The sequence below is a fragment of the Syngnathus scovelli genome, chromosome 13 (assembly GCF_024217435.2).
Source record: "Syngnathus scovelli strain Florida chromosome 13, RoL_Ssco_1.2, whole genome shotgun sequence".
NCBI lineage: Eukaryota > Metazoa > Chordata > Actinopteri > Syngnathiformes > Syngnathidae > Syngnathus > Syngnathus scovelli.
In genome coordinates, this window is record NC_090859.1 from 12,179,719 (window position 1) to 12,207,067 (window position 27,349).

At 42.0% G+C, this 27,349-nt stretch overlaps 1 protein-coding gene across 2 annotated transcripts; it reads left to right on the plus strand.

Annotated features, from left to right (window-relative positions):
• Positions 1-8,084: 8,084 nt before the first annotated feature.
• Positions 8,085-23,600, plus strand: sfswap (splicing factor SWAP). 2 transcript variants are annotated; one of them, XM_068652797.1, is made up of 19 exons: positions 8,085-8,451; positions 9,520-9,683; positions 10,286-10,417; positions 10,985-11,061; positions 11,581-11,806; positions 11,893-11,993; positions 12,083-12,233; positions 13,077-13,317; positions 13,460-13,636; positions 13,733-13,826; positions 14,443-14,503; positions 14,845-14,948; positions 15,055-15,184; positions 16,369-16,565; positions 17,971-18,332; positions 18,399-18,530; positions 20,572-20,709; positions 20,979-21,048; positions 23,116-23,600. In XM_068652797.1, the coding sequence occupies exons 1-19, from the start codon at positions 8,255-8,257 to the stop codon at positions 23,179-23,181; spliced, it is 2,820 nt and encodes a 939-aa protein (XP_068508898.1). In that variant the 5' UTR covers positions 8,085-8,254; the 3' UTR covers positions 23,182-23,600. The 2 variants fall into 2 exon arrangements, with proteins under 2 accessions (XP_068508898.1, XP_049593657.1); XM_049737700.2 differs by having other exon boundaries at positions 13,478-13,636.
• Positions 23,601-27,349: the final 3,749 nt, after the last annotated feature.

Sequence of the window (27,349 nt, forward strand, 5' to 3'; positions counted from 1 at the left end):
GCGTTTGTGGTCCAGTGTCTCATGTCATGTTGGCTTGATTATCCGCTACCATGATTGCTTGCAATAGTTTTGTTGTTATCGTCAAATATTTGTGTATATTTTTTGACCCTGCATCATTTTGGACTAAATTTTGTCGCATACCGTATTTTCCGGACTATAAGGCGCACCGGACTATAAGGCGCACCTTCAATGAACGGCCCATTTTAAAACTTTGTCCTTATATAAGGCGCACCGGACTATAAGGCGCACTATTAATGCATCATGTCCGATTTTTAATCCAAATCATTCTCCATTGTATCTTTTTTATTTCAACTTCAGACGCAACAAATGACTTTATAATCACCAAATAATGATCCATAATCTTTTTGATTCATGATTCATAGTCTTCAGATTTCATGACACAATGCTTCGGGCCAGTTTGGGCGCACCGGACTATAAGCACTGTCGGCTTTTGAGAAAGTTTTAGGTTTTTAGGTGCACCTTATAGTCCGGAAAATACGGTACTTAAATTGAATTGAATTTCATGTAATATTTTGAGAATCATGTTTCCTGGTTACCAATTTCTTTCTAACTTTAGCTAGCTCTAACCTACCTAGCTCTAACTCATCAGTATCAATAGTTTTACCCCTTGATCAAAATCTTGATCCAACGGGTTGGGTCGACCGCTCAACCTAATGCGGACTGTCTCTCCTTCCGCGCTTATATCTCGGAAGTGTCAGTAACACGGTGAGGGCAATCTTCTAATCTCCTCCTCACGGGTCGAACAATGTGTCCCGCCAGTTGACAAGACCCAGTTCACCCCCAGGAGCATAAACAGCCGTTGACCGTTGACAGCGAGATTAAGGAGTCCAAGATAGTGTCTTTTGGGGGAGATTGAAAAAGAGAGAGGATGATTCACGACGATAGCGAGAAGAAGAAATGCCGCTTGCATTTGCAATCCTGTGCACAAAAGTGACATTCCATTAAAGCTAACAGACATCAAACAATAACTTGGTAGGGGACGAACAAAAGGATATCAGAAGACTGACCCAGTTCTTGTTTTTTGTTGCTGTCTTTTTAATTTTTAATGAAATCCAAAATAGGAACCATTATAGTCAGATAATCAGAGGTGTTAAATTAGATCCACTCCTTTTCCGATATTGCCTTAACTTTAATTAACCCCTGAAAATAAAATATATTTATATGTGTAGAGCCTGGCTTTGTGTCGCTGTTTATTTTTCTTTCTCTCGAGAGCTTCAGTTCAGTACACAGACTCGAAATAGTAACCCTTGATATGCGTGTGAGGCTCAGCAGACCGCAACAGAAGATCCGAGGATTCAAGAAGCTGAACTTGGAGGGGTGAGAATAAATAGACTTGAAAGCCTCTTGGAAATCCCATCTGGGATTGGCTCACACACTACAATTTTGACAATATTCCATCCATCCATCACTTTTCGATCGCGCTGGTCCTTGTTAGGGTCGCAGGTGAGCCAAGCGTATCTCAGCCGACATTGAGCTGAACTGGTTGCCAACAAGGCTGACAATATTCACTTCCTGATAAAACCAAAATTCGACTTGGACTTTTGAATTCAAAAGTGTACGTCATCTGTGTTTCAATTACAGAGACTGTATCTGTCAGTTTATCTGTTGTTTTGAATTAATTTACAGATATCTTGAGTGAAAGCGTTAAGCTAGCTACCAGCTAGCTAGCCGGTATTCCATTATTTTCACATACAATATTATTTACTTATTGTACTCGTATGACAGTTTAAAATGTTGGTATCACTTTGACCTTGGTAGATACTTGTGCTTGTCTTGTTCACTTTAATCTGATGTCTTTGGACTCATAAATATGTGTCAAAGATTTCATTGGCAATTAATCAAATGGTTGTCAAGAACGATAAAAGTTACAGATTGACATTGTCACTCTTATAGGGACGTGTTACTTTTATGTAAGAAAAAAAAAACAGAAGGTCTGCATTGTAAGTATTATAATGGTTTGATTTACGACTTTGCAGTCGATGCTCCCATTTGTCTCACTCAGCAATGTGTGAAGGACATCCAGTACGAGCTACCCACGGAGATTTGTTTCCTTAGGCTTAGTCATTTCATGCAGAACATCTGCAATCATTTTTAAAGTAACATTTGGAGCAGAATTTCAATCAGTCAAAAAAGTTACAGCGTAGAGGAAGAGGTAGATCATTGCTCGGAATGTGAGACCGACCTGGTAAATAATTCAGATGTGTACATTTGCGATGGCTTACACATTACCCAATTAAATTCACCAAAACAACAGAAGACTCTCTGTTTTTCTAATGGTGGAAACACCACTTTGCATGTATCACACAACCCTTGCCGGACACATAGATACAAATCTAGAGTGAAAACAACAGATTGCGTTCTGTATTTTTAATGAGACGCATCCTGCCTCATTGCAAAAGCCTTTACCGCTCCATCTTGTACAAGTATTGACTTTTGCCGCTCACGGCGGCCATTTGTGCACATCTAAAAATCTCTACAAAAAAAAAAACGCCCATGCTAAGGTAGTGATGTTGTTATTTCCACGCTAACATGCTCAAATAACCCATAGGGGTCTTGGACATCAATATTGGAGCTCAGCCACGACAAAGCAGTTGACAAACGATGCCTGAAAGATGTTGTGGAGTCACTCGCTTGTAACTAGCTGTAGTCTTCTCGAATATAAAATGAGAGCTGCTGAAGGTAGGCTTGAGTTTTTTTTTTTCTCTTTCCATGGTAATATTCCACACAATTTATTAATCAATTTTATATCAGGATTGTTCTAATGTCATGACACACTTTTGTAGTGGAAGCTCCGCTGATAGATGGCATTGTATTGTTCCGGCACGGCGTAATCTACTGTTGCACCCTACGGCACGAAAGTTTTCTTTACTAATAACCATCATTTTTCTTGTCCAACCTTCAGCCATCTGCTCGCTCATACGTAGGAAGCTTTCGAGTCACACGACAACCAAGCATTTTTGAACCCGGAGGTGATCTTAGTAGATCCTATGGAATCCATTTTTTTCACATGGTTGACCAGGAGAGCCTTCAGATTCCCTGTGGATGCTCATGTCTTTGTTTTCCTCCTTATTTCTGCGCTTGTGATATTTCTATGGCCTTCAAGTAATCAAAAACTAAAATAAATATCAAAAGAAATGTGCCGCACCTAATTGGGAGTCATTTTGGAGATTTTATTCAAAGGGAATAGAAAAGCGTTCATGTTGCAGTAAAAACTATTCCTGCGGGATTGATGGCCTCTCCTAAGGGATACATACCATCAACGGCTGATATACTACAGTACGTTGCCTTGAATTATTCAGCATTGTACCGCGAGGAGAATAGACATAAAACACAGAAAAGACGATGCGGCTGGATTCATTTATGCGAACGACAACACACACCGCACACAAATGTAAACATTGTAGCCCGCTAATGAAAAAAAAAGAAATCACAACAAAAGAGGTCTACAAAGATGTTACTGATTGGCTCTTGTGACAAATTCAATTTATTTGTTTAAAAACAAAATGTCGTTGAAGGCGATCTGCATGTGAAATAATTGTAGCAGCTTTTTGAGAATAATAAACAGAATCTCCATTAGATTTTTTTTCCTCAACTTACTTTGCCCTTCGTTAAAATTGCAGGATTTAATAATATGCGTGCGCCTGAGCCCGGAGGCATCAAATTTCCACATCTCACGGTATATGAATGCTGAATATTTGACCAAGATTGGCACCCGAACTATTTGTGACATTACAAGTCACGCTTCAAAGATTTGCCTCATTTCCAGGGAAAGTCGGAGCAAGTTTACTCTGACATCAAGTCATGTTAAAGCATATGTCAAACTTGTTTCAAGCTTCGGTCGACACTGTGAAGCTCAAATATTTAATTATAGAATCTACGTTTTTTTTTTTTTTTTAGATCAAGAAAGCTAACTTTAAATGTAGGGAAAATCTTTGAGGATGCTGCTGGGAGAATATCGCCACCTAATTAAGTACCCGATGGGAGCAGGTTTAATGGATTTTTTTTCCGGCACTCTGCAGAAATGAGTTGGAAACTTTTCTTTGACTTGAAGTTTTTAATGGATTTATGAACACATGTATATTTAGCAGCCGTGCAGAACGGAAAAATATTTCAGTTTTTTTCGTTGTTGTTGTCTGCCTTACTGTCGCCAAGAAGGAAATACAGGAGACCCACTTTCTCCTCCATTATTATCCAAAAAAGATCTAATTATTACTTAATCAATACAGTACTCGAAGTTTTAGCATCTTTAAATAATAAAGGCTAACTTTTTTTTAAAGCTATTCATTTATGAATCCCCCGAGGAAGCCTTCCTATGATATTATATTTTACAGGAAGAATTTTTCTCCAATCTCTCGGGCTGCTTATTCCTTCTCCAGCTTCCTCCCAAATGTATTACAACCTCCCCATTGAGGATGTAAACTTTTTAAGAGTCTTCACATAAGGGACTCATTACAAGTTGTAAAATTGATCAGAAATGTTTAGAATGGGGTGACAAAATTCTCCACTTGCGACATCAGGGGTAAGAATCCATTACAACAGAATCCTGCAATTAGAGTTGTTGATCCAATACCACCCAAAGATGTTCTGGGATAGTAAAAGTGTCGTCGACTCGGAATTTTTAATCAGAGCGGTCCATCGGTGCATTTTAATCAAGTCTTGCCCATTTTTTCAAAGGTTTATTCAGTTTATAGAGGTGTCTTCTTGTATATGTATAGACCAGTTGCGGAGCTAGGGGGGGCTGCAGGGGCGTTGCCTCCCCACCAAAAAAGCTAGCTCCGCCCCTGGTCATGGCTGATTAAGCCATTAATAGTATATGTTAATTATTCACACTGATATCCTTTTTTTTTCCTCCCGACCGGTCTCCCCTTATGCATTCTATCCGTCAAAGTCTTTTAGCTTGCTTTTCCATTACAGACTCCCAAGACGAATGAGGCTTTTGCTTTGCACTGACCACAGCCACAGTCACTGGCACTGAATGATGCCATACATCATTTACTCAAGGAAAGGTTCACACGTTTCAAAGATTTCCCCACAGGAGGAAAAAAAAAAAAAAAAACACATTTCCTTTAGACATGTCCACTGGCTGTTTGTCTCCCCATTTATTAGTTTGTCTCAGACTGGTGATCAGCTTTTGGCATCTCCCCCCTCGCCTGTCCCTTGCTATTTCTCTCGTTTTATTTCTTGGTCTTCTCTATTCTCCTTTTTTTATTTTCTGCTCATTGACAAGTGCAGCAGAGACATGAGGGCTTTTTTTTTTTTTCTGTTTTGAGCAATAAGACCCTGAACTGGTCACCACAACTTTGACAAATACCAAATATTGTTAAAGAGCTAAAAAAATGATGCATCATACTTTTTGCCACATGAACTTAATGGAAAAGAGAAGTCATAAGGGATCTTGTAAAAAAAAAAAAAAAAAAGTTTCTAATACATCCTAAAGACTTTTTTGGCGAGAGAACAAATTGGATGGACGACATGACATCACCGATCCTCTCACATTTCAAAATCGCCCTTTTAGTGAGGCCAACAATTAACAACCAATTAAAACTCATTTTACTCAGTTAAAGAACTTGGCTGGTAGCCCTGAGCTGGAAAAAAATAATTTCAATACACACTCAGACCTTTTAGATTAGATCATTTTGTTAAATGCGTGTAATTTAATTAGCCCGTATTTTAACCCTTGCAATCATTACGGAAGTTCATAAACAAATGAAAAAAAATGGATTTCAAACAGGACCAGATTTGTTTGATAGGCTCTCCAATCCACATTGATCCGTTACATATTAAACACAAGACAGTTTTATAGCTGCGGTCGAGCTCCATCGAACTAATGTAAATGACTACGTCTATAAAGAAGTGAAGTAAATGTAAGTCGGAGTGGAGGATTGGATTTACCATAAACACACACACAGAGAGATGATGACCCGGCTGCATAAGTGAAGTAGATCTCGTAAATCCTCACTTTGGACTCTTTTAAAGGCCGTAGTAAATAAACAGTTCTAAAGTCACCAAATTCCAAATAGGGCTCTAAAAAATAGATTTGCTAATTGAAACTTTGGTCCTGTTAAGATGCTGAGTAATTTCAATAAATGGATTTGGCTCAGCAAAAAAGTCAAAGTTGATTTGTATGGCTTCTAAATAACGTTGTAGCAGCAAGGCATTTGGTTTTGTTGGCGCCATCTTGTCCTACCTGTCAATCAAGAGATGGCTTGGGGTTAAAACGATTTACTTGTCTCGAAAAAAGAAGCATTGTGTCTCCTTAAAAGGCAAAAATATTGGCGTTAGGTTAATAGTTATGCAAATTGTCAAAAACTTTTTGACGCTAATAAAACTTTAGTTTTAAAAGGTTCACCTTGCTCGCCACCGTGACAGCTCATGAATAATTAATGAACACGACCACAACAGACAAAATTTAAATAAAATTCGAGTTTTGCCAAAATTCTGAGCACTCATTTCTCAGCTATTTTTCTTCTTAGGGCTAAAGTGACATTAGCAACATTCAATGGATTATTTTTTTTGATAAATATTATTTTTAGGCGATTATTTCGAGACGTCATTTTGTGAAATGGATCCAAATGTTTGTGTGTGCGATCCAACATGTCAGCATTGTACATGTGTGTCAAATAATTACCTTGGAATGATTATAATCGTGCTAGCCAGACCCATTTGTCACTTACATCCACACATTAAAAGTGGCAGTCAGCAGGAGAGACATAAATTATACTCGTAAAAGCCTTGGGCATAAGGGGGCTTGGCCGTGTTGCTTTCATTCAGCCGCTCGGCTCCCGCTAACTCCTGATGTATTACGATGCCTTTGAGGGAAACTCGATATCGCTACCAGTCCATGAGAGCCCATAAAGGTGAAATGATCCGTTATTAGCAAAGCTGTAACAAGGGCCCATTTCTTTCTCATCTAACAATTTTGAGGGCAAACTGAAGTGCACCTGTACAAAATGAACTTTTGTGTGGTGCTTGTAAAAGGTTGCGTGTGGCATGTGTACACCAAGCTGATCTTGACCCCCAGAATTCAGATTTTCAGGAGAGGTTCACACCGTGAAGTCTTTACACAACGATATTTTGTATCTTCCTCGTGCTGTATTTACATGAGGCCCGACTGTATTATCGTGATTACACATCATACAGTAACAGCCTTTTAATGGGATGGTAATAGTTTGCAAAGCCTGCCTTATTGATGAGCAACTGCAACCGTACGACATCGGGGCGACAGGCGACTCACTTAGCAGAGTATATTATGATACAGTATGTCATTTGTCCTGGTTATAGCTGTGGGCAAACTGTAGCTGTGCATTTGAATAAGCCAGGCGGTCTTTGAGTCTCTTCGCATCTTGTTTTCACACTACTTTTTTTTTTTTTTTTAACAAAGCACGAGCTGAGCTAATAAATAATAGAAGGGGAGATAAAAGAGTTACATTGCTCCATTTTTGACAGTGGAGGATGCACAGCTTTATTATATAACCTTGAATTAGCATGATGTGTTTCCTCACTGAATGAGACAGTAAATGGTGTGCGTTTATTCAGTTTATTCAGTTTTTGTATTTTGTAATTTATGAATTTGTTTTATGCTTATTTCTCACTCGCACATTTTCCTCATATATGAACAGGAACATTTATACATACAAGCTTAATAGTTGTTTGTGAGGAATCGTGCCGCACAATTTACAAATATATGTATTTAAAAATACAAATGCTATAATTATTTTGCATTTCATGGCATTCAACGGGACTCAATTGCTTCACTGGGCCGAATCAAATTCTGAATAAAAGGCTACATTCCAATATTATTTAATAAATCTTATTATTTTAGCAAAATTCTGTATTCAGATAACCAATTTTATTCATGAGAAACCAACTTGTTGATTTTATTTTTGACATTGTGTCCAGAAAGCTGTGAAAATATTTTTTACGAACTTTATAATATGATCAAATCATAAATGTGTTTACATTGTATCTGTTTTCTTTTATATTTAACCTTTATTTGTTTTTTTTATACACGTTTTAACGTCCGGGGTGTGTTTTGTTGCTATCTTCTATATCAATAAAGATTGTTGAAAAAAAACACACTACGTTTCAAGATGGCGACCAACGGTACCTAGCATTTTGTAGCCGTGCTATCTGAACCACATATTAGCTTAACATCTACGAGTCTTTTATTTTCTTTTTAAGTACTATTTCGATACGCACATTAGCGTATTTTTTTTTTTACATCGATTCGGAAATGTTTCGTCGCGGGACGTCAAAGAAGGATCCAAACAACAAACCGGCGACGGATGCGAGTGACAGTGAAAAATACGCCGACCTTTTGGTGTTCGGCTACGCCTGTAAAGTGTTCCGAGACGACGAAAAGGCTCTTTACCACGAACATGGAAAACATCTTATCCCATGGATGGGGGACAAGCGCATCATGATTGATAGGTCGGTTGAACACTTTCACCGAAACCCTATGCTAACCATCTAGCCTATCCGTTAGCCTGTTTCAAAGTTGACGGAACTGGTTGCAGTTAGTTTTGCAGAAGCCCGAGTGGGATGCCTGAAACTGTTGAAAATGTTTACTCCATGTGTAACGGGACGTTGAAAACAAGGAAAACGACATTTCCAGAGTAACATGTTGATGTGTAAAAACCCCGCATTTGTTCTTTGCTAGCTTACAAACATCACGTCATTTAGCCGTTAATTTATTTGAATTGTTAACCCAAACAAAGAGGTCAAACTTTTAGTAATCTAATGCATTACGATCATTTGGGCTTTGCATTTGGCATGTTGGAATTGGAATTCCTCTGGAAATGTTAACTTCTAATTGACTCTGATGTAGTGAAAACTGTGATTGTTTTCATTTGTTTGTTCTTTTCCCAATTAAATTCTGCCTAAAATACCTCTCCGTGAGCATGTCCTACCTCCAAGGCAACACACACTAACCTTTCTTTTGAATCACCTTGACCTGCAGTGGCCCAAGTTGTTTCATCTTGTACAGCCTTTTTGTATGTATGTCTTAAATCACATAACCCAGTTCTTTCCCCAGCAAGGTAGGCAAAAAGGGGTCCCGACAAAACCCCGAATGCCAACCTCAGCACCCCCGTTTCTTTGTCTTCCCTGAAGAAAGCGCAACGATGGAGTAGAGGGACGAACCCAGGAAAATGTCGTCCGTTTGCGTTCTTACGGATAGGTATTTATGTACCCCGGGTTTGTGTGAATGTAATTCTCTTTACAGATGTAAAAGTATTGATGAGTGTTACAGGGGGTGGAAACCCTGTAAGGTAAGGGGTTGCTTTAATTGCTTTGATTTCGATGTAGGGTCTTTGGTTTTCATTTAATTGTTAGCCTTCAGACAAGATCCTAACATTCTCCAAGCGCACTCAGACCGCCAGAATATTTCATAAGTAGCTAGGGGTGTTATAAACCACCCGCCCCTGGTAAGTAGGCAATTAATGTAGATAAGCGGGTTTGTCAATTTCTCCCTGGCTAATGCGTCTTTTCATTCAACAGATACGATGGGCGCGGTCACTTACATGACCTTTCAGAGTATGACAGTGGGTCGTGGAACACATCCTACCAGCTGTCGGAGGAAGAAGCCAGAATCGAGGCGCTCTGCGACGAAGAACGATATCTGGCTTTTCGGACCGACCTGATGGAGGAAGAGGCGAGACAAGGTAAGCATGGCTACAACGAGCGAGTGGAGCTTGCGGGACGAACGATTAATCGTTTTGCGATCGAAATTGCCATTTTGCTCCGAGGCCGTTTCTACAGGAACCGCTGGAATACTCTCTTCTGATTCATTTGACATTGTCACGGAATGGCGTATTTGGATGACAAAGCACCCTCCTGGAAGACATCCTGACTCTCTTAATGAAATTAATAAGCCACCATATTGAGTGAAATATGGTGGCTTATCCCCAAACGGACAGGACAGAATGACTTTGCTCACGATTGATGCCAGCCACGCTCATCTATACGTTTTCATCTCTTAAGACTGTCCTGCCCTTGAGTTTGGGAGTTTGACTCCCATTTATTCCGGTTATTACCCAGCTGTCCCACTAAAGAGCGCTGGAGATACTTTTAGTGGGAATTTTGTCCTTTAATGAAATTATTTCATTTGGGAAAAAAGCAACTTTCAGGTCAAACCGCTTATGCCTGTTCGGTTTTTATTTCTCATTTCTTAGCAAAATAATATTATTCTGGAGTATTTGTCAGTGTGAAGTGTCAATAATTGGAATATAACGTCACATGACGCTTGACTTTTTTTTTTCTGCAGAGGAGGAGTACAAACGTCTGAGCGAGGCACTTGCCGACGAAGGCACCTACAACGCCGTGGCCTTCAAGTACACCGCCGAATACTACGACCCTTCCCAGCCGACCGAGGAAGAGGACGCGAACAAGCGCGCCGGTGAGAAATCGGGAGGCACCTGTGCCGATTGTCGCGCTCACACATGGATGGAGAGAAAAATAGGCGCACACTTTTAATAATGACATTCATTAAATTGTCATCACCGGTAATTGCAGGTTGGCGTCTGAAGGTTAATACCTGTATAATTAACAGTCATCTGTCAAAACATGTCATATGGTGTTTACGTTGTGTAATTCTCACCCCAATTTATTCCAAACATCGGTCACCGCACTGGAGTTGTCGCTCCTCTTGCCGCTAAAACATGGCCACCAAAACAGATGCTGGTTAAACGAGCAACCGTTTGACTTCCAATAAAGGTCCTGCTGTGCAATGAAATAAATGGATATTAAATAGTAGATGGTAGTAAATAGTCCTGTAACGTTCGTGGCTATACGTCGTATAAAATTCATGATGCAACTTAACATTATTGCAACTTTCGACTGATTACATTTAAGTCACCTACTGAGCATAATCACAGTCCCTACGGAAAACAAAGCGAGAACTTCTAATCCAGTTTTTAATACAATATGTGACACTCAAATTTTGCACATTTTCCCCAACACATAGCCGAGGCAGAGCCCGAAGAGAATGAAGAACCATTTGTTGCTCCCGAAGGACTCGAGATCCCACCTGACGTCGAACTGGTGAGTATTAAAGATCAATTTCCACATTTACAATGAACAGTCTAATAATAATATTATTCAAATGATGATTTTTTTTCGTCATTGTATTTTCCAGATGCACAACTTTGTAATTGGAGCGTGCGGGGTCATCTGAGGTCCTAAATATAATAGCAGCCTTGAGCTCCATAATCGATTAGCATTGTTTGACCCTGGCATCTTTTTGGCCGCAGTCTTTAATCGTATCTGATAGCTTTGGTTTCATTGAGATTAGCGTCCGCTCAGACATTTCTGCACGTCTATGTGCTCTCTAGGTAATGACAAAGATTAATCATTGAAAGCGCACACGGGGAACAATAATGAATTAATGATCAAGCATTTCTTGTTCGGCTGATTTCCACCCCGTGTGAGTTGAGAATTTATATGACGGCAACGCGCGTCGGAGCGCTTGCATGCAAATGCCTCGGTGATAAAATAGCTTGTGTCCTTGCTATTAAGTCTTGTTGACCTTTTTTTTTTTTTGTGTGTATTTGTTTCCCCTAGCCAGCCACCATCAAAACTCATAACATCATCGAGCGGACGGCCACATTTGTAAGTCAGCAGGGCGCTCAGTTTGAGATTGTGCTGAAAGCCAAGCAATCCGGCAACTCCCAGTTCGACTTTCTCCGCTTTGACCACTACTTGAACCCGTATTACAAACACATCTTGAAGACCATGAAGGAAGGTCGCTACAACGCGACCTCCAATAACAAACCAGAGCAGACCGAAGGTGAGAGATACTCTGCCACCCGGCAACACACCTCAAACGTTTGGCTAAACGCCCGTGTGGATTTTCTTTGCCCGCTCTTGATGCAGAAAACGATTCTGACGATTCCGATGACGACGGGGACGGCAACTACCTTCACCCCAGTTTGTTTGCGCCTAAAAAATGCTCACGGCTGGAGGAACTGGTGAAGGTAAATGACTTCGGTGAAGTTTCTTGATGGAAGAGTCAAATGAGGATTATGTAAATATAGTGATGTGACCTTTTTTTTTTTTTTCGCAGCCTCTTCATGTGATGGACCCAGACCATCCCCTTGCCGCGTTGGTGCGTAAAGCGAGAGCGGAAAGAAACGGCTTGGCGGCAGTACAAACGGTTGCAGAGGAAGCGCCCGATCCCGCCGCGCCCGCCGCAGTGACGCAGTACGCAGCGGACCGTGAGTGAAGCAATACAACGAAAAGTTTTTTTCCCCCCCATATTGTCGCCGAATGAAATACTCGAGCGAGTACCAACAGCGACTTTGTGACAAATCGCTTTTTATGTTGGTGACAGTATTTATGAGCATTCACATGCCCGGGTAATTTTGAGAAAAAAGTAGTAATTTACCGCTTTGTAAGCCGAGAACGTCTTCCATTTTACCACGCCGCCGGAATCCCTTTTAGCCTTTTTGTTCCTCACCATAAAAGTCTTCATCTCACATTTTTTTTGTAATGACGGTATGTGGTGTCGCTTTTTTTTTTTTTTTTTCCCCATTTTCTGATTAGAGAAAATTGGATTTGCCGTGAAAGTTAACTAGTTCAGTGACTAATGCGTTCATATCGCCGTGCCCTCGTTAACGCCGACCGTTAATTCCTTTCTCCTGCTCCTCATTCTCGCCAGCGTGATGAGACACCTTTTGCAGTTTCTTGCTTTTTTTTTTTGGTATATAAATTAGTTCTTGTAACTACACATCATTGCGTAAGTATTAAAAAAATAAAAAAACATGCCGCCGAACAATAAAGCGCAAGGAACAAAGCGAGGCTCGGCGGCAGTGAAAATATCACGGCTTCATAATGAACACCTCGGCTTAGCTTTACTTGCGAGGGCTGAACGCAAGCAGCGTACTGATGTCTTGTTCTCAGGAGAGCAATTTGAATGCAGCTGCTCACTCGGCCACATGCTCTCCGCTGTCTACCGAGCAACCGTAAATCTTCAAATGACGCTGAAGCTTGATTCATATTTTGAGCTCCATGATAAAACCGCTATTTGGATGACACAATTTGACTCTGTCCTCTTCCAGCAAACGCTTCTGCCGTCTACTACGGCTATTATATGCTTCCCGATGGAACGTACTGCGTAGCCCCGCCTCCCCCAGGAGTCGACGCCAGCGCCTACTACAGCAGCGTAACCTCATCCGGGATGACTCCCACGACCGCTTCCGGAGCATTCCCGCATCCGGCTATCTCGGGAAACATCGACGCGGCGTCGCAAGCTTCTCAGGTCACCGCGTCTGCTGCTCCCGTTGGCATTCCGGGAATCAGGTAGCGCACGATTGACTGCGTTGAGAACATGTCAATCTCGTTATAATGAATCGCGACACTTGCCGCGATTATAGACGTGTCACTGAGTCACGAGACGCGTAAAAGGACGCAGGCCACTAATAGGTTTAACTTGTCGAACCATTTTGGCTTCACCTGAAAGCAATTTCAAGGCTGAAGCTCCAGTCGTCACGGCGGCAGCGGCGCCCGCTATAATCCCCCCACCGGTGGACATCCAGGCCGTCATAGACAAGCTGGCGGAGTACGTCGTCAGGAACGGGCTCAAATTCGAAGCCAGCGTCCGTGCCAAGAACGATCCGCGGTGAGTCTCGCAAGTGGTGGCACTTTTCTCTTTTCATTAAAAGCACTTCATCCAAGACCACGCCATTGTCAAACGGGCTTGTGTTCGTCTGTCTAGGTTTGACTTTCTGCAGTCTTGGCACCAGTACAACCCCTATTATGAGTACAAGAAGAATTACTTCATGCAGAAAGAAGGGAAAAGCTTGTCAGAGGTATTACAAGTTTTTGGTATGCAACTGCTTGCCTTTGCTGTATGGATTTGCCTGGAAGTCCCTTTTCAGCTTTTTCAACCGACTCTGTCAAGCATTCCTGGCCTCACACAGATGCCGAAGAGAGCGGTCAATCTCTCACCAGCATTAAAAATCCAAGTAGCCCTCCTACAATCAACAAGACCCCCCCCCCCCCTCCCACTCCAACTTACTTGTCCGACAACCGCACGTACACACTCAACCTCTCGGAGGCTGCAACAGGCAATTATTATGCGGCCCAAACATCGGACTGAATGCTGAGTCATGCTTTGGACCATCCTGCAACCATGACACTCACCGCGCTGGAGGCAATTTCTCTCAAGCACTCCGGGATCTTTAATTCATTTCTTTTGCTCGACATACTGTAAATGGTGTTTGTGGGAGATTTGCTGTGACTCATCCTAGTACAAAAAAGTTTTTTTTCTTCGTAGTTTCAGATTCAATACTGCCCCCCCTCACTTTACTGTTTATAGTATTTCCCGTAGTCACATAGTCAATGTTACTGTAATAAAATTGAATACCCATCACGTATGGAAATTCCAAATCAATTTTGTAACTGCAACCATTGTCCATTTTTCAGATGGCTGAAGGTGGGAACCTCCTTTCCGACGAGTCTGCCAGCGATTCCAAAATGAACAAAGGTATTTGTCATTTCCCTTTTAGCATTGGGTGAATAGGCTTGTGCTTATTGGATTTTTTTTTTTTTTTGATTTCCATAAGTCGGCGGGTGCTTGGTATACTACACACAGTTATTTCTCGCTAGTCGGCTGAAAATATCCCGAGTCTGCCAAAGCTTGATGTGTGTTTGCAAATGACGGTAGTAATTCACAGAGGCTATCAACAGGCCACATTGCAGGCCAGCAAGTATGAATATCTGCACTGTTGGTAATAACACAAAGAGAATGACCAACCCGACACAGCAAGCATTAAGTTTCTTCCAAATCCAAAATACTGCTTCACTCGTGTTTCTTTGCTGTTCCAGCTTCTTTTGCACCAATTTGTTTTGCCATCAAGTCAAAGGAAAATGAAATGCTGTCACTGGAGAAAAACCGAGTGCGGCTGGATGACGACTCGGATGAGGACAAGGTGGGTAGATTTTTATTTTTTTCCTCCCTGCGTTTTATAGAAATGTTACACTTCATGCCGTGTAATTTGAAGTCGTTTACCGTAACAAATAAACGTGTGTTTACAGTTGCTCGAAGGGGAGAGGATCCAAGAAGTGGTCGTTGTTAGCGCCGAACCGGTGGAAAAAGAGCCTCCACCAGTCAGCGCACCGGAGGAGAAGAGGTGTCTCAGTTTGCAAGAACTGGAGGCCAAACAAGGTAACATCAAAAAGAAACCCTTTCAAATGGGTTTATTTCATTTTGCCGTCATGAATTCTCGAAAGACTTTCTGAAATGTTGACCATTTAACATCTAGGCACGAAATGCTCGGGCTATCAGCCTGAGAATAATTTGACTGTCTCTGAAGACAGTGTACATATTTAAACAGGCTGTTTTTAGAATTTATTAGATAACGAGGGGCTGAGCGAGGGAGTAATAACTTGCCCTAGATCATAACGACGCCTACTAACGAGAGACTGGAAAGACAAACGCGCAGGCCATTCGGACAAATGTCTGCTACGTTTTCTGCATCGAGGGAGCCGACTGGACCGCTTAAGGTTCAGTGGACAAGTCTCAAAAAAGTGAAACGAGAGAGAGAGAGGCTTGAAAAGCCTTATAAATGGCTAATTGAATTTGCTCGGTCGTACGGCAAAGTGGCCGTCGGTCAGCCGGCCTAACTTGATCAGATAGCGAAGCAGGAGAATCAGCGGCAGACGGCTGAATGCTAATTTGTATCGATGGGCTGGGAAACAGTCACAAGTGCCAAAAATGCTTTCCAGTGAGAAGTACTCTCAATTCCGAAAGTATTTTCTAGCAATATCTGTGCGTTTTAAGGTGAATGGCTCGGTCTGGCCAGCACTTGTTTTTCCACTCGGGATTCCGTTGTCCCTTTCGGTCTGGACTCATTTTCGCCCGTTGCACATCGTTTGTGTCACTCCTTTTCTCAGTTCTCCCAGCTGTGAATTTATTCCACCCCCATTGTCATGCAGATTTCTCCACACCTCCTCCCACATGCCGATTTCTTCCTTTTATTTGTTTCCGCCGTCTCAAATCGCACCGGATTGTCTGCCACCACAACATGGTGTTTCTTATCATTAAAACCGGAACATCCATTTTTGTTTTTTTTGGGTGCGGAAAACAAACCAAATTATTTTCTTTTTTTTGTGGTTATTTTCACTTTCTTACCTTTTCCTCCCGGCGTTTATTCGCAGCACCTAACAAGGCTCCTGTTACCCGTTATTTGTCATTCCTTTTTGGTACAGCAAGGTTGCATTCAAAGTGTCACTTTTTATTTTCTCCCTCGCCAACATGTAACAAAAATGCCTTTAACAGCGGAAAGAAGAAGAAGAAAAAAGTCGTTATTGTTAAAATGTCTGTGCTGTTTTTTTGCCTTTTCATCTCAGCCAAACAAAAACTGGAGCATCGTCTAGCAGCTGCAGCCAGAGAGAAGCTGGCGCAGGCATCCAAAGAGTCCAAAGAGAAACAGCTGCAGGCGGAGAGGAAGAGGAAGGCAGCGCTATTCCTCCAAACTCTCCGCAACCCATTAACGGGGGAGCCAGAGGCCAAGAGAGCCCAACTCGACTTATCCACACAGCTTGAGGTAGATAAATGTTTGATCAAAGAGCGTCCGTAATTGTCATTGTGTTCATGTTCGTACATAATTTAACGGGACTATTAACCTCCCCAACCTTCCCTGAAATCATGGATAAGCAATTCTTGAAGGAACAAATTGTTGGTACCTGAATGAGCCGGCGCGAGTCAATCTTCTCACATAATGCCCCTTTGTTACCAAAGTGCCACACGTAGGGAAAAAAAAAATCCGTGTCAATTAACCGGCTAACATTTAGCGACTTGTTGAAAAGGCGCCTTTTCTATAAAAACGGTCAAAGATGCGATTTATTAGTTCTGACCAAGAAAATGGTTTTACGCACAGCCATTCGTTTTAGTATTGTTCCTCTTTGCTAGGGTTGGAACTTTAGTCTATCTCGGCCGAACAGGTGAGGCGCTACTAGCCGGTGTTGAGGATAAGCTTTCCATAAGTCAGAGCTAATTTTAAACAAACCTTGCTTCCTGTCATTTCATTATCTCCGCCTTAGCACCGACTGGCGATAACGCGCCAACGGAAAGGTGTGATAAATATTCCTCTCCCGACTTTCCTGACTGTTTTTAAATGGCTATTGATTGTCCTATGCAGCCAGCACTCCACTTTGCAGACCCTTTATCTCGTTTGCCTCCTGCCTTCATCTGCTTTTGGCCCGTCACGCCTTCTGTTGTCCTTCACCCGCTCCCTCGTTTAACGCTCCGTCCGCTTCCACCGTCGTTTTAACCGATGAAGATTGGCGCGGGATTGAAACGGAGTGATTGGACAACTTTCCCCCAAGTCATCCCGTAACCCTGACAAATTTCAACTCGGACGAGATTTTGCACAGCAGCGCGAATCATCCGTTCTCCGGCGTAGATGTACTCAATGTGCGTGAATCTGGTCACATTAGCGAGAAATGAAATTGAATATGGAAAGTAGACGGAGTAATTAAAGGCACTCAGCAGCTTGGCCTGCCGACGGCGTTATATTGTTTGCGTCAACATTGGTTTTACAGATGAAATGAAAAACAAAAGATGTTAGCCGTTCTTGCCCCAGACTGACACGAATCTCATCATGGGTGAAACCGATGAGCTCGAAATTGCACTTGTTTACGAACGGCTCCAAAAGACTCTGAACGTCAGACTCTGCACATACATTAGTTCGACCCTGCCTGCCATTTGCGCTAATCTCTCGCATCTCGTTCAATGGATGGCTCTGTTATCGATTGGACACGAACAAATCCATTCCTCTCCCTAACGTCAAATTGACAAAGAGACCGTTAAATCCAGTCAGTGGAAATTCTCTTTTTTTTTGTGTGTGTGTCTTTTGACTAATTACTAAAACAGCTCAATTCAATTTTGACTCGAAAGGAGCATTCTGTCACTGACTTGACATGCCCCCCCCCCCCCAAATCTCCTTTCAGATGCAAGAGGCCCTTTCTCTTCTGTCTGATCTCCCGCTGTCTCAAATATCCTCCGCAACAACCACGGACAAAAAGCCTCGCACAGAAAGCCGAGGAAGCCGTCGAGGCAAGGAGGCGGCGTCCTCGTCACGCCGTTCTCCATCCCGAGCCGCAGACAAAGACTCGAAAAAAAGCCGACACCGAGACAGTGATCGGGAGCGGCGCAGGGATCGAGAGCGGGAGAGAGACAGAAATCGGGATAGGGAAAGAGAAAAAGACAGAAAGAAGAAAAAACACAAAAGGAGGTCACGCTCCAGATCCTCGTCAAGGCCAAAGAGCAAACACTCGCTTTCCAGTGCCTACAGGAGGTCGCAGAGGTCACGGTAAGTTTGTTACCTAGGAATTCCTCTTGAGCTCTCGCTTACGCTCTTGTTTGTGTGTCTGACAAGAACCCGCTCACGCTCTCGAAGCAGAAGAGGCCGGGAGGCTCCGTCACCAGAACGACGACACGATGTCAAGGATCGCGAGTCCCACCATCACAGCCGGCGCTCCAGCCTGCCGAAGGAGCGTTCCACATCCAGGTGACGTCACGAGCCCGAGCATTAATCATCACACTTCTGACAAGTATTGTTCCCCTGAAGGGATGATGACTAGTCATTAAGAGAAGATTGAGAAGCTACACTAATTGCTAAGCTAACACAAGATTGACATGTAATCATGAAACGTCAATATTAACCGCGTGAGTGACGTCCAGCTCCAACCGCCTTGCAATTTTGAACAGCTAAATGTCGCTAAAGATCTTTTTCGAGCCTAGCGCCGTTTACATTGTGACTGACAGCGACACGTTTAGAAGCTTCGAGACGATTGCAGACGTTGAAAGTAATGCTTTGCTACACGTTTACTCGCGCGGAAGCTTTGGTTTGATAAACTGACTGACTGTGTTTGACATCTAAAGAGTGAAAGGTAATTAAACACTCTGGAGAGTCTGCGCTAACCCCCCCTCCCCCGTTGCTTTGCCTTTGTAACTGTCACATCAAATTAATTCAAAGGGGAAACGAGCTTTATGCTAAAATCAACAGTAAATCAATAGAAGCAATCCATTGTACAAATGTGGCCTTGGGTAGCTCATTTAAAGACATTGATACACTTCTGTCACTGCCGGGCAGCTTGATAATCAGCGGAACTTTCCATTGTGGCTTTCATCAGCCGAGCAAAGATGGCATGGCGCATGTCGTTCAAAGCCTGAAACAAATAAGACGGGGGCGTGCTATTTTTTTTTTTTCAGCCTGTCAGGCTGCAGTCGAGTATTCGTCTGAGGATAAGAAAAAAGTTGAACCTTTTTCGGAAAAGGCAGGCAGTCGGTATTGAATCTCGGAAAGTAATTGTACAAAGATTGTCCGTCGCATGAATTACAGGCCAATCAGAACAAAATACCATTCGACAAGAGTATAAACGGTAGGGGGACCATACAAAAGCCAATTGAATAGATATTTGAAAATCGATAGTCACCTGAATCTGGTTTTAGTTTTGAATCCGTACGTACTCATTTTAAAAGAGCTCCGTGTTCGTGTCTTTTCAAACTGCGGCTTAAGTGTGGCAAAAGTGGAAAAATAACAGCTTCAACTCTCGACGAGTCCAAAAAGACATTGTAAATTACGCTCATAATGGACCTGTCCACTTTCCTTGAAACATAACGCCGGTTTACAGTTGTGCCCCAAAATTTACTTCATGATCCCCACTTTAGTGTAACACGCATTGTGTCTTGGCTACAGCAAAGTGGTTTTCATTGTGTTAGCCGTGTGTGTCGACCTCCTAGAAGTTGACATGGCGACGGTTTCTTTGAAATTTAGCACTTGGCGTTGTCTCCTTTTGTCAGCTTAAAAGCAAGGAATGGATAGAAGAAAAAGAAAGTGCCCGTGATGGTAGCGCAGGTAATGGGCTCATGAGTCATCGACGTAGTTAGCATAATTAACCTTTGGGTTGAACTGTTTTCAGATTGGTCCATTTCAACCGAGCTTGACAAAGATGGAATTAGTCGTAAAGCATCATTTTGGCAAGTCAATTGAAGAAAGTTTCTCGCTGCTAAATGGTGTTGCCTTTTTCACAAATAAGGGAAGGCTAGCAATCGAATGAAATCACTCGTGCCAAAACCCCTCAGCTCCGTTTCACCAGGAAACGGAACAGTCGTATCTTGTCAACAACACCCCCTACGAATCTACAAATGTCAAGCCGATAATAGCGCCTTACATGAAGTATTTATGAAGATATGCCCTTGGTGCAATGGCAGACATCTTCCTTTTTTCTGGAGAGTGGGGAGCACTGTCACGAGCACATGTTCAATATTAAATTTTAATATATATATATTTTTTGTCAAGGTTTCCCTGAAATAATGGGAATCTTTGACAGACCGTTTTTATGTGTACTACGCATTTCGGCGTTTCGTGCGCTTTTGTCGACATGCTAACAAGACTTTGACGCAAACTGGAAGCGGCAGTTTTTGCAAGCATAAGTTTAGAGAGCGGCAATCTGCTGAGCATACAAAAACCCCATCCTCGTTGAAATACTGCTGTCTATCTTGAAAATGTTTAAGAGCCCTCGATTTGTCACAATAATTTCACGCAGGTCTCCTCTTGTAAAAAGCAAGAGCTCCCGGTCGTTAGGAAGCAAGAAGACGGCAGGTTCCTCCGTTTCTCCTTACCCATCACCTCATCGAGCTTTGTCACCGTCATCAAGCCCCGCCTCCAGCCTGGCTCAGTCCAGGTAAGCCCACTTGCTTCCTCCCCTCTCTCATCTGTAGATTCTGAGTAATGTTGACCACTTTTGATATGATAGCTGTTGGATGGATCATCTTCAGGTAGATACTTCACTTTCTACTCTTTTGACTGTTTCAGATTTCTGTGTTGCTCTGAGCTTTTGAGAACAGATCATACATTTTGTATGACTCTCCCCGTTAACCCGATTGGGTTTTTTACTTTCGCTCTCCGCTCTGCTTTTTGTCCAACACCGATTGTCCTCTTGTCTCCGTGCAGGGGTGCCTCTCAGGAGAAAGAGCCTGTGTCCTCTTCTATAGTATCTGCTGTTCAATCCAGAATTACTCAGGTATTGTCTTTCTTTTTTTTTTCTTTTTTTCCCCCCCCATCTCGTCATCTATGCTGTTACACTCACATTTTATAAAATCCATACAGAATAAGGAATAATTCTGTTATCTGTGAAATATGCATGCCTTCAACAAATTGAGATGCATCATAAAGAAATAACAAGATTGATAAGATCATCAAATACCCCAAACACTATTCAACTTCAATCCGACATCCATACATAAAGCACATCTGTCAACTCAAGGATTGAAATATTCCCGAAAATACGGTAATGATAATGACCATTTGTCATGCACTACTAAAATGCCCCAAAAATAATGTCGAATAATAAAACAGAACATTCCAAGTGTAAAATGTAAATCGCAAACTGTCGACTCACCGGGTCCGCGCGGCGTGTGATGTTCACCGTAGTCCTTCTGCGAAAGCCCAAGACATTAGTCAGTGTAATCGTGCTCTCACTCACCCAGATATACTCTGACCTTGGTCAAGTCTCTCTCCTCTCCGCCCTGTTTAACATCATCGTGTCAAATTTACGGCGCTCATCAAGCTGCTTTCCATAATCGCATGCGCTGCACACATATCATTCCTGAAAGAAAAATGTAGAGCGGGATTGTACAAAGCTATAAATTGGAATGCCCGGCCGGCATGGTAAGGGGGGGGGGTAGCTTGTTAGTTGGGCATTTATGTCGCTACCCGATTATAAAACCTCGCAAACGTCTCGGGCTTTACCGATGGAGGCAGAACACATTTGTTCGGCCAACTTGCTGGTCCACTCCCGCTGTTCTCTGCCGAGTGATTGTAGTCACGGCTACTTATTACGACTTAAACCCCCCCCACCTGTGATGTTTTACAAACACGCTCTGAATAATTCAACGTTTTATAATAGCCTCGTTGCTTTCTGGTCCGCTCGTCCTCCCCCGCTGTCGATTTCTCGTATGCGGTATATACAGAAAACAAAACATCGGCGAATCAAGTTTTTTGAATCGTTTGTCTTAAGACGGCTTGCTTTAATTGTCTTTAGCCAAAGGTCTAATTCAAAGCGCGTCTTCTTGAGGTTATTGCTCAAAGCCCAAGTACATCCCGGTTTTGGTTCTCCGTGATCCTCATTAAAGAGACAAGACTGTACCAAAGAAGTAAATGCAAGATACATCCCTCATGGTCACCATTTTTTTTTCGCACCGTAGGATTCTAGTTAAGGGAAGCCATTTTAGGATCAAAATAAAACTTGAATGTAACGCTAACGGCAAAGTACCTGATGGGGAGCACATTGGGTCTGTCTTGCATGCTAATATCATCTGGGTAGGTCTCACTAATTAACATAAATGAAGTCAGCCACACGAGGTTCCTCCAGGAACTGATCAAGAAGGTTGACAACTGTCAAGGTGGCACTGGCTGCAGGCCAAGGCGAAATGATCATCTCAAGCAGAATAAGGAATGAGAATATAAAAAGCCTGCGAGCGGCGGCTCTTTATGGCAGACTAACCGAGTCTGGTGGCCTGACTCTCGTGCGCACCTTGACATCAAGCTCTCACACTGGGAGGAACAAAGTGTGGCTTACAGGCACCGTGTCAGCGCCAGACATCACTGACAAGTGTGTGTATAGTGTACATTTCCAGTCACTAGGGGGAAGAAAGTGAAATGAAATAGCCTTTTGAGTGATGTGATATGACAATACCACCCCCCCCTCTGTGATTACAGCTGTTAATTCGTCTCTTCTTTCAGCCAGAGCTCAGGGCTAGTTATTTGTCCATGTGTGAACGAACGACTCCCGGGATGTGAACGAGCACATCCCCGGAGGAAGGGAAATGAAAGTGCAAAGTAGAGACACGGTGTGACTGCCGGGGCTATGGTGGCCATCTATCGAAGGGGTTAGAGCTAGAATGTATGTTTGGCTGGAAGAAACCCTCACCTCGAAACAGCTGTAGAAACACGTCGGCACGCAAAGTGCTCTGTAATACGATTCCAAGGATTCAAAGCAGCTCCAGAAACGTTTCGTTACCGAGACTATTCAAACCATCGGAAGGCTTTTCCCTCACCGAGTTGTTTTGTTTCCGTCCACTCTGTTCAGGATCTAATGGCAAAAGTACGTGCCATGCTCGCCTCGTCAAAGGTTTTCCAACCTCCCACTTCCTGAAGACATCTCGGCCCCAGCCTGATAACCGATAACACTCAACAATTTCCAGGGGATTACTCGGCTGGCGTCTCCCTGAGCTCTTTTTTGTTTATCTTGGGTTCATCTTTATTTGAGAGTCAGATTGCCTCTAGTCTCGTTTCACCCCCCCTACATGAGATAGTGGTTCGGCAACCCATTGAGGTCTACATTTGATTCCCCCCCCCCACACACACACACGTATGAAATTTGCCTTTACAACTCCCTAATGTTGGAATTTATCCAAAGGTTGTGACACTCCTTCTGTGAAGGATATTCACGCGTACTTTTCAGCTCTAGAACGCACCTATCTATAGCTATCAATTTTATATTTCCCAACAGCGCTAGTGTGGCCTTGTCTTTCTGTTCCTGATCCAAAATGTCAATAAAGTTGAAGAAATGCGTCACTGCCTAGACTCAAGTTTTTATTTTTTATCCCTTAACTAAATACGATAACGTCTCTCGGGTTTAAAACCTTTTGTGCGCCAACTCGGGTGGATTAGAGAGAAGAACGTTGTCTCGCCCTCAATCCTAAATATCATCGACTACACTGTGATGTTGACGATAAAACTCCACAAGCTAATCAATTCATTGTCTGAAGTCCTCCGGGTGTTTGGATCTTAAGATGGCATTGGTGACCAACTGTGCAGTCAAAGCAGCCTCCACAAATCTTTCTCAGACTTTTCTCCCCAACAACCGCAGGCAGACTTTAAGCTCATAAAAGAGTAAATGTTCCGAAAGATAGCCTGGTTAAGACCCCACAGAGCCGTAAGGTGATCAGCTATAAATTCTCTTATAGACAAGCCATAAAGAGACCCTAAAACGCAGATGGGGTGCTGTCAGTCTACTAGAAACACGCCAGCGTCTCCCGTTTTTACAACTCCCCAAATTTAGGTGTTTTATTAAATGAAACGATTTGGATCATTAGATAATCATCGACCTGTTTTACCACTAAACTACATTAATTAATAATAAACAAATAGGCCAGTCTCAATGTGATTTTTAAATTATTACAATCGATATTAAAAACTTTAGTTCAGATTGCTGGTTTTGATATGTGAACTGTGATTTTTGTGTCTTATTATGAATGTATTTATTTTCAGCATTATACAACTCTCTCACAAAGTTTCAAGGATTTTTATTCCTGGGCATATTTTTTTTTTTTTTTTTTTTTAAATAAGATTACTGTCTACCATGTGTGTGAGTTCTTGACCCAATTCTAAGAATTGCATTGTCAGAAATGAAAACCCCACCATCAGTGAAATGAGCTGAGCTGAAAAGCATTACAGCAATAATAACAAGGTTATATTGAGAGGTCTCCACCATTGAAATGGTTTCTTTAGCACAAGTGAAAGGCTTCATTTTCAAGTGTATATATATTTTTGAAGAGCAGAGTATATCCGACCTTGGCTGTTTATTTTAAGACGTCATGTGTGCTTTGTCAATGTTTGTTATAAATGTTTTTTCCTTTATTTGCCTTGCAGTACCATTATAAGAAAAAATGAATGTCCACAAATGTTTTGTCCAAATACTGAATATTTATTTATCATAGCTAGGTTGAAAATGAAGCCATCTTTTGGATGACTGCTATTCAGGCGAGGCGGTTCTAATCCGATAAACGGTTCAAGTTTTTGTATTTTTCCTCGCATCAGCAAGAAGATCCCTTGAGATCCCCAATGTGGCATGTGGGTCAGGAATTTCACAAGCATTTTATCTGGGCAATTCAAAGAAAAAGCATTTATTTCATTAATTAGGACCTTTATCTTCCCGTAGAGCTGCTCTAGCTTTTATCTGGAGGACTATGGAGCTAATTGTGCGCCACCACAGAGGAATTCCGAAGTATGGCATAAGAAATTTAGACGTATTTCTTTTATTAGCAATGCAAATACACCCTTTAAGCTTATTCTGATGTTTTTTTTTCCCCGTGTTTGAGAATTCAAAAAGTTAAGCGGGTATACGTCAGTAATCTCACATTCTCCATTTGCGTAATTAGCATATTTAGCATAATGGAAGCTAATAATAGCACGTAAGATGGAGCGACCTACACGGTTAAAACATGTTTTGAAGGAAAAGGAAAGATCAAGGCAATTTAAAAACATCCTCAGTTCTCTGTGGGATTTGAAATCCATTTTCGGGTTTTGTCAGTGCACTTACTGGCTCAGGGAGGCAATTAAATCTGTATTTTTTGTGCGAAGTGTGAACATGAACTTTGACTCCTCGGAATAGACGAGTCCACCTGTTCATTTTAAACAGACCCACTTTGATTTGACATTTTACCGAAGGTGATTTTTTTATTTTAAATCTTGAAAACCATCACTGGCATCCAAAAACCAGCTAGAAGTCCTGGTGGACCTTGAATCCTTTTGGTAAAACCCTGAATGGTCAGTTATTGAAAATCTCAGAAGCTACCATAAGGAAGGTTTCTAATTTTCTGAAATGTACCAATTCTGTTTACACTTAATCATTTTAAAAAGCCTTCAGGGACGCAGTAGTGTGTTTACTAACTCCTAATCCCTCGATAATAAGTCCTGGAAAAATCACTTTACACCCTACTTGTTTGACCGTGAAGCCATATATGAAATTCCACTTTTATTTGTAATGAAAGCAATCCCATCGCATCTGCACAAAGCGACTCGGAATGCAATTGTGCCTGACATTTGCAACTTCATTAACTTACACAAGCGTAGCGAGAGATAGCATTGCGTGTGAGTCACCGGCGGCAGAATAGGCTGAATTGGCCTTGCAGATGGAAAGGGACTCTTCAAAGTAGTTACAAGACGGATAAACATTTCATTCAGCGTGAAGGACACCACATCAACGCGTGATCATCAAGAGATATTTGATTATATATCTAAGCGACTAATCCAACAAATGCCAAAGGACCCCTTGAGTTTCATATTAATAAACAACCACAAGCCACTAATATACCTGCCTTCAATTTTAGTTCCCATGCCAACCAGCCGACCTACCTCGCTATCCAATTATCTCCAGACAACATCAACACAACTGACCCAATAATTTCAGTGAACCTTCCCGTTAAACTAAATACCGCTCCACAACCGATTCTACCTTAACCAATCCTTCCAACAGACTTTCCCTAACTTCCCTACCACATCAACGGATCAACCAACTAACCCGACAAACCTTCCTCATTACACCCTTATCGGCCGAAACCGAGAAACGTTAAAGACTCCAATCGTACAAGCCATCCATAACTTTTGGACTGTTAATCCATGATCATCTCACCAAAACGGGCGAACATTCATCTTTGTCCAAAGACTTTGAATTGAAGTACTCTGTCATTGTCTGGCCCCATCGTGCTTCCTCGCTGTTCGAATTTTTTTAACCAATAGTTGCTTTCTCTTCCGAGGAAATTCACATCATGGTTGAATCAGTTGATGCATCTCTATATACTCTTAAACATGACCTCGCTTTATTTTTATTGTTTTTTTGGCAATTCAGGGACCAAACCTGAAATATATCGAAAGGTCAGTGGTGTCTTTGTCAAAAAGAAAATCAATAGAAAATATACTTTAAAAAGAAAACAACTTTCGATAGTTTTAATTGTCTCAGCAACATGACAGCCTCAAAGCTTTTATTTGGAAAGAAGACTGAAAATAGACAAAGTGTGCCAAGTCTTCATTCTTATCTTTGAGTCAGGGATTTGTAAAGTGTTTATTACCCTAAATTGACTTTGTGTCTTAAACCCTTAGATCTAATCTTAGCTCCATTTGGGACGTACAGTTAGCAGCTATTGTCAAACGTGTCAACTCCTTTAGAGCTCACTTGTCTGACAAGTTGGTCGGCTAGAACTGTCCCCAGCTGGGAGTCATTTTCAAAGCTTTTACCGCCGTTTTAAAATAATGATGCGGAAAAGTCGTTTGGGTTCACGTGGATTGTTTAGCATCAAAGCTATCGTGACAAGGAAAAATCAGGCTAAAGTAAAAACAACGGGGTGCAATTTGTGTCGAGCTTAACGGTCCTCAATTCATTTCTTTTTAGCGAGTGTCTTGTTGAGCTCCAACAGCAGGTGATCTTTATTAAAACACCAAGCACCAACTCATGTTTGACCTTTTCACAACAACCCCCCGAAGATTGCAGCTCAATAGTTTGACACTTGAAGATACCTCATCCTTGAAATTGTTGGCTTCCA